The sequence below is a fragment of the Pan troglodytes genome, chromosome 18 (genome assembly GCF_028858775.2).
Source record: "Pan troglodytes isolate AG18354 chromosome 18, NHGRI_mPanTro3-v2.0_pri, whole genome shotgun sequence".
Lineage (NCBI taxonomy): Eukaryota > Metazoa > Chordata > Mammalia > Primates > Hominidae > Pan > Pan troglodytes.
Window position 1 is genome coordinate 67507448 of NC_072416.2, and position 7952 is coordinate 67515399.

At 37.8% G+C, this 7952-nt stretch overlaps 1 protein-coding gene across 1 annotated transcript in view; it reads left to right on the forward strand.

The window, feature by feature from the left end:
- The window catches only part of CYB5B (cytochrome b5 type B), a 41877-nt gene extending 34241 nt beyond the window's left edge, over positions 1-7636 (forward strand). Inside the window, exons 4-5 of the mRNA NM_001242609.3 lie at positions 460-488; positions 3797-7636. Coding sequence (NP_001229538.1) covers positions 460-488; positions 3797-3887 — 120 coding nt within the window. The 3' untranslated portion in view covers positions 3888-7636. The remainder of the gene's footprint in view (positions 1-459; positions 489-3796) is intronic.
- Positions 7637-7952: the final 316 nt, after the last annotated feature.

Consider the following 7952-nt stretch of genomic DNA (forward strand, 5'->3'; position numbering starts at 1 on the left):
TCATCTGTATGATCTAGAGCATTTCACAGTTGATCTACATGTTAGAAGAGCTTTTTGGACTTTAAAAAATGTTTTTAGAAAGTGTGATGTTAGCTATTGCCAGTGGCAAGCCCAGCTGAACCAGGTACATCATCATGACCACAGAGTAGTCCATTTCAATATAGTTTGTATCATTAACATTTTTTAACATCTAAAAAAGTTTAGGTCATTTCTATGCTTTCATTAGTGATTCTTCACTAGGAAGGAACCTAGTGAAGTGCCAGTATGTTATCAGAAATAAAATTCCCAGTCTATCCATTGCTTATATATTTGTAAACACCAAAATGCATGAAAGATGAAGTTCTGGTATCAGTTACAGGGTTGACATAGCTTGATCAAGAAAATGTACATGTGCTATGTTAATCTTCTTTCTTTTTGTTTGTTATTTTTGAATTTTTTTTTTTTTTTTTGTCATTTCAGGACCCTTCAAAAAATGATACATGCAAAAGGTTAGTATCTCCTTAACAGCTTTCCATATGTTCAAGGTAATGTCTGGCAAGAGACTCTTCCATAAGTATATGTATGTAACATAACTTATGAGTGCAGTTTGACAACAAATTCTTTTTTGGCCCAAATCATTGCAAATTCAGTTGTTCCTTGACATTAGAAAAATTAACTTTTACAGTTTCAGCCATTTTGAATAATCTAAAAGGTTCATGCCTTGAGTCATTTCTTAATCTTATTGTGACATAAATTGGAATCACACTCAGTAAGAGGCCAGGATGCATGGACAGGTAGCTACTATTGGGTCAGCCTTTAGTCCCGAAGTTCAACCCAGCTACATGATTCTACTTAAAACTTAATCGCATTTACTTCTCACAACCACTCTGGAAGGTAAGTGCTATTATTACATTTTGCAGGAGAAAAAAATACTACGGTCATATTTAGGAATTTGGGTTTTCTCAGGTTTATTTACAATATATTCCTTGGCATTAATATTAGTAATTCATTAGTATTAGCTCTGAAAGTTATAAATTGCCTTCCCTTAAGTGCCTCTATCTAAAATGACTGTGGAATCCTTGGCTTGTACAGTATCTTTGTGGAGATTATATAGAGCTAGCCATTCTATTTTTTGGACATCTCGAAGTATTTCAGAGAAAGAAAATATGTCTTTTTTTCCCATAAAGTATCAGATCTATTACTTGAGGTAACGGACACAGTATAAAAAATTACAAACTATTAGTAAATTTAGTTTCCTTAATATTAAGGGCTTAGGATCAGCGAAATGCTGCATAAAAATTTTGAAAATACAAGCCACAAAATTGCAGATTTTAAACAAAACTTATGCTTATGCAGGGCCAGGCGCGGTGGCTCACGCTTGTAATCCCAGCACTTTGGGAGGCTGAGGCGGGTGGATCATGAGGTCAGGAGTTCGAGACCAGCCTGGACAACATGGCGAAACCCCATCTCTGCTAAAAATACAAAATTAGCTGGGCATGGTGGTGCGAGCTTTGGGAGGCCAAGGCAGGAGAATCGCTTGAACCTTGGGAGGTGGAGGTTGCAGTGAGCCAAGATCGCTCCATTGCACTCCAGCCTGGGCAACAAGAACGAAACTCCATCTCAAAAAAAAAAAAAACAAACCTTATGCTTATGCTATAAAACTTAGACTTAAGCAAAGCATAAAACTGATAAAGAATTATTAGGTAGAAGATATAAAGAATTCCTACAAATCAGTTTTTTAAAACCTCAGTAGAATATGAGAAAAAGATTTAAGCACTTTACAGAAAAGGAAACACAAATGTAAACATATGGAAATGAGGTTTAATCTCATTCATCATTAGTGATATGTGAATTAAAATCATAGGTATATTTCATACCTAACCAGATTGGTAAAAATTAAAAATTTTGCAAATAAGAATTGGTTGGAAAGTTTATCCCCGACTCTTAAGCACTCCTAGGGTAATGTAAATGAGTATAATCACTTTGGAAAACAGTTTGGCATTATCTAGTAAATTTGATAGGATGACTTAACTTTTGACCCAGCAATTCCATTTCTAATGATATACTTGATAGAAATGTGTGCACAGGTACACCCAGAAATATGTACAAGAATGTTCATAGCAGTGTTATTCGAGATATTCAAACATCAGAAACAACCCTAATAAATTGTGGTATATTCATACAATGGAATACTACAAAACAATAAAAATAAAGGAATCACAAACATGTAGTAGTCTAGATGGATCTCCAAGAAGAAAAATCTGTCTTATGGTAGGAAGTTATTGTTGAACCTGAATCTCCTGTGATGCAGTATAAATGTATTTCCTCTGGTTCTCTCCTCAGTGGCAATTAAGTATTAGGAAAGATTATGTGAGGATTGGTGTCAACCATTCTCAGTCTTTTGTACTAAAGAAATTTTCTGGCCGGCTTGGTGGCTCACGCCTGTAATCTCAGCAAACTGGGAGGCCGAGGCGGGTGGATCACGAGGACGGGCTGAGGAGAATGGCGTGAACCCCAGAGGTGGAGCTTGCAGTGAGCCAAGATCGCGCCACCGCACTCCGGCCTGGGTGACAATGAGACTCCGTCTCAAAAAAAAAAAAAAAAAAAAGAAAGAAAGAAATTTTCTCCTTCAATGTTTTCTCAAGGATCCTACTTTTGGATTCTTTAGTCTCTTGCGGTTGCTCTTCAAGGAGTATGAATTCATTACTCTTATCAGGAGATTACTTCAGAGTTCCCATGTGCATATTGCTGTTATACGTGCCATATTGCTTGGTTTTGTAAACAAAGCTACCTGGCTGATATTCTAAACTAGTCCAGAGTAGCTTTCTGCTGTACGTAAGCATACAGAGTGCTAGGCATGTTTAGGCAAAGAGAATCATTTTTCTTGTGAACTTCAGCTCGTTTTATTGACTTCAAAACCTTTTAATACCAAGACTCATATGTCTTAAGTAGAGGGGCAGCCGGGTCATTTGGATCATGGAAGAATTATACCTTAAAACTAGTGTGCTAATAAGTTCTATTAAAGAATTATTATGTTAAGGAGAATGATGACTGTTCTGAAGCTCCTAAGGAAGGTCTCTTGCAGTACTTTTGAAGCTGCCATTTGCTTCACCCTGTTAGAACTGTATATGCTTTGTGTGTATGTGTATCCTTATTAGTGTCCAAACTTAACTAGGGATTAAGAGGATGGGTTTGGAATCAGAGTGTCCAGCTGCCTTTCTAGCTTTGGGATTTGGGGTGCAAAGCTTATATTTCCCTTGTATGAGATGAGAATAATAACCCTATTTCATAGGTTATCCTATTTCATAAGGATTAAATCTTTAAAATACATATGAAGCAGATAGGATATTTCTGGTAGTTATATTAGATATGATTACTTCCAAATTTATATTGGGATGGATATGTTTTTATACATATATGAAATGTCACTTACATAATGGTGTTTTTTCCTGTTTAAAAATGTTTAATTGTAGAATACGTGAAAAGCAAAAGCACGATGAAGAAAATGTGAGAGTATCCATAATCCCTAACTCAGAAATAACCACTATATGACTTTGTAGAAACACATATAGAGGCATTTAAAGACATCTTATTTGATATCATACTATTGGTTGTTTTTAACCTTTTAAAAAATTACTTGGTAATATTGTCACTCCAATTCAAATATTTTTCCCCAACTACTTTGTGATAAAAGCAGTTAAATTTCCCAAAGTAAATAAAAACTCCTTGCCTATATAAAAACGTGTGAAAGCTGAAAGATAGTGAACATTTGGCTTAAAATATTAACAACTTTATTGCTTTCTCCCCCTATTCCTAGTTGCTGGGCATATTGGATTTTACCCATCATAGGCGCTGTTCTCTTAGGTTTCCTGTACCGCTACTACACATCGGAAAGCAAATCCTCCTGAGGAGGCCTTGCTGAAGTTAGAAAGTGCATCCACTTTGGGGTGAAAACTAGAGACTTGCTTGGGGGCTGCAGAAGTGCCCTCTCCTCGAATCCTGCCAGTTGCATTCTTCCCCCTTGGAGCCAAGACGATTGGCCAGACATCACCTCAGATCTGAGACCAGCGTCTTCCATCTCTCAGAGCCTTACTCCCAAAGTACCTGCTCACTGTTCTGTGTTGAACAATTGCCGGTGTTTCCTCTCTTCACTGGTTTCCATGAGTACCCTTATATTTCACAACTTTCTATTCATAAGTTATAGTGACATTGCTCTTTGGTAAAAATGCCTGCTTTCCAATACTTTGATTGCATATTAGACATTCTTAACAGGGCGGCAGTCTAGTGTTGAAAGTTTTATTTTTCCATTTTTCTTTTAAGTAAATTTTTTTAAAAAAATTCTGATTTAGGGCTAGGTGTGGTGGCTCAGGCCTGTAATCCTGGCACTTTGGGAGGCCAAGGTGGGAAGATCACTTGAGGCCAAGAGTTCAAGACCAGCCTGGGCAACATAGCGAGACCCCTATCTGTATTAAAAAAAAAACTGATTTAATTCTTTTATTTATCATAAGGGGTTTAATTCCTGAAGTAAACTTTTGCACCTATTAAACTTAAAACTGCCAAATGATTTTTGTTCTTTTATGTGCGTGATAAAAATACAAAGAATGGTGTGGCCACCTCCTCCCTTTCAAGCTAGGGCAGCAGGTAGCTCTTCCCACCCCCTGAGCCCAGCCCCTTCCCAAGTGGTGCCGGACAAAAAACTACATGGCCCTTTCGTGTCTTGGGGGTGGAAAGGGAGGGATGAATTGGGGTGATAGAACCCTGGTGAATTCAGAGTAATCTTTCTTTAGAAAACTGGTGTTTTCTAAAGAAACAGGATAGGAGTTTAGAGAAGGCACCAAAGCTTTCACTTTGGTTTGGCACCAGTTTCTAACCATCTGTTTTTTCTACCCTAGCTATCTTTTATTGGTAAAATATAAATGTATAATTATGTTTGTAGAGCTTTACCAAGGATTTTCCCTCCTTTTTTGTTTGTTGATTAGCAAATTTTTGATTCTCCATTTTCCAAAAGTAAGAGACTCCAGCATGGCCTTCTGTTTGCCCCGCAGTAAAGTAACTTCCATATAAAATGGTATTTGAAAGTGAGAGTTCATGACAAGAGACCGTTTTCCATTTCATCTGTATTTTACCTCCGTGGCTTCAACTTGTGGGTTTGTTCTGTTTTTCCATGAGAATAAAATACTGGCAGTTTTTTTCTCAGATGTGTGTTCATTGAGAAGTAGGTTACTAGAATTATGTTACTGTGTCTTATTGGTTCAGTGATGATTTCTCTGGCATATTAGACTTTTATTTTTTCCCCCATGGAAGCACTTGAGGAAATAAATAGTACACTGGCTGTTTTCTGCCAGCAACTGTGGTGATTTTTCTCCCTGTCCTTTGAGAATTGCTAGTCTGCTTCTGAGCCATTGTCATATCCAGCAGGGAGCAGCTTGGTTCAAGAAGGACCATAGAGGCTGCTCAGCATCTCCTCCCTCCCTCCCAGCTTGCCAGGGATTTGATGAGACAGGAAACTGCCCAGCAAACCAGGGACTGCCCATGTAAACTATTTAAGAAAAAGTTCAACCCAGGTCTTGTATCCTGTGATTTAGCAGTTGAATGAATACAGAATTCATCAAAATAATATTAACCTTGTACTTGCACACTTGGATATATTTGGGAGTAATTTTAGGAGATTTCTGGCTGACTTTTATTATCAGGGATATGGGTTTAGTAAAGCTTTTATCTTTAGAAAAATGTATGCATTATAAGATGCTACTTTTAAGACAATATTGAAAAAAACTTTGGTTATTATTTAACAAAAGTGGTATGACTTGATGCTTCTCTATTTAAAGGCAAGGAAGGATTGGTATATGATTGCCTGTAATAAATAAATTGCGTGATTATTGGAGTACATTGGGGTAAAAGTAAAGAACAGAGGAGTATTGAGGAGCTTGAAAGGGAACATTCAAACTAAAGCCAAGCCTGAAGATAACTTGAATCAGTTGTAAAAGTGTGTTGGCAATGTCCGAAATTGAATGAAAAACACCTGGCTTATAAGAAATGTTAAAGAACTACCATCTTAAGTAAAATTGGTGTTTTTGTTATTTTTAAGGTAAATGCCAATGCAAAAGGTATGTTTTTCTACTTCACATTGGTTTTCTTTTCCTGTTTACATCTGCACTTGTTTTTTGCTGAGAGCCAGAGGAAAAGATAATTAGACTTTGTCTCTTCTACCCATGAAATCCCCCAGTACCCAGGGCTTCTTCTGAACTACTGCCGATATGATGTCACTTTGTATCTGGAAAATCACTTTGGGGTCCATTTACTGTTATTTTGTTGCCTACAAAAACAGCCAGGAGAAAGCTAAATCTTGTGTGAGAGTTTGCAGAGGTTTTTCTATACAATAAAGTAGTATAGCACACTAGCCAAATCCATCCAAAAGGACCTTTTTTTTTAGGAAGTAGACTTGAATTCACAAAACAGTCTTGACATGGGTAGGTGGTGAAAAACCCTCTGGAGAGCAAGTGGAGCCAGTCCCCATTGGCTGACAGTGCCACCTGGAGCTGGTCTCTGGGGTGTTCGGTTGTTTATTCCTGAGGAAGACTAGCTGCTGCTGCTGCTGCTGCTGCAAACTGTACTGTACACATCATGGCTGCTGGACACGAAGGAGGAGGTGAGAGAAGTTTCATGCTACCGAAATAGAGGGTGTTGGTACCACTGCCCCTGGCCTGAGAGCCAGGGTTTAAACCTGCCTCAGTAGAGTCTAGTTTGAAATGACACCAAAATTCCTCAGCCCCTACTCAGCAATTGGTTTTGGTTTCCAAATGACTTCTGCATTTGTAAAGATAACAGAGTGGTGGGGTCAAAGTTTATCTTGTGTTTAGATCTCCTCAAGACTGCTTAAGCAAAAACAAAAATCCCTTGGAACCTATCCTTTGAGCCTGTAAAGTTGTTTTAGCAGTTGTCATAAATGCATATGTTGTGAAATCAGAACACTGTCGAGTTTATACTCATTTAGCTGCAATGTGGGACAATGAAAAATGCTTTACAGGCCTGGAGTATCATTACTTATGGTATCTCCTGCTTTAAAATCTCAAGCGATATCTATCTGGTTAAATTCCATTTTAGGAGATTGAGATGCAGAACGTTAATGTTCATTACCTCCTCCTACCCCAAGAGAAATGGATTCAGACATGTCTTGTCTCAACAAGAAATTGATTTTTTTTTTTTTTAACTATCTCATTCTGTTGCCAAATATCACAGAAGTAATGAGGAGTTTAGTTACATTTGGCTGTTGTGCTCTGAAAGAGCCAGGTTTGGAATTTGTGGGGGTGATCTAGGAAGAAGGTTCCAAAGAAGCAGAGGCATTTGTCAAGTTACCTACCCTATATCCAGCATCCTCCTCATGAGCTTCAGTAGCTGCTCTTTGCCCACGCTTGTATCCTACGTTTGCTATTTGGGCAAACCATTACTTCAGTTATTTAACTTCCCTTTTTTTTTAACTTCACCTTTGACTATGAACAAGTAACAGTAACATTCCTTTTGTGTATTCAATAATGCAGTTAGTTTACCTTTTTCAGAATATTTTGAACAAAGATCTTTGTCTCTTTCTGCTGGAATGCGCACACAGTGAACGTTTGTTAGAACTACACACAATAAAGACACTGTTTTCCTTTTCTTGCCCCGACTACACTTATTATTTTTAATTTAAAAAGATGTTTTTTAAGTAGAAGTGTTGGTTTTGTAATCCTCAGGTGTTCTGGAAGAAAAGGATTTCAGAAGCATGACAGTCTCCCGTGTCTGTGCTAATGGTGTGTTTAGCATAACGTGGTGGGGAGTTCCGTGGTTCTCCAGGATTCTCCTCACTGTTCTTTTCGTGAAGTGAATCGTTCATTTGATAATCGTGAAATGCAAAAAGCAAGGCTGTGTTTTAATGGCTGTGAAGTGGGAACGGGGTAGCCAGGTTTGAGGTTCTGTTTCCACTGAAAATACCTACT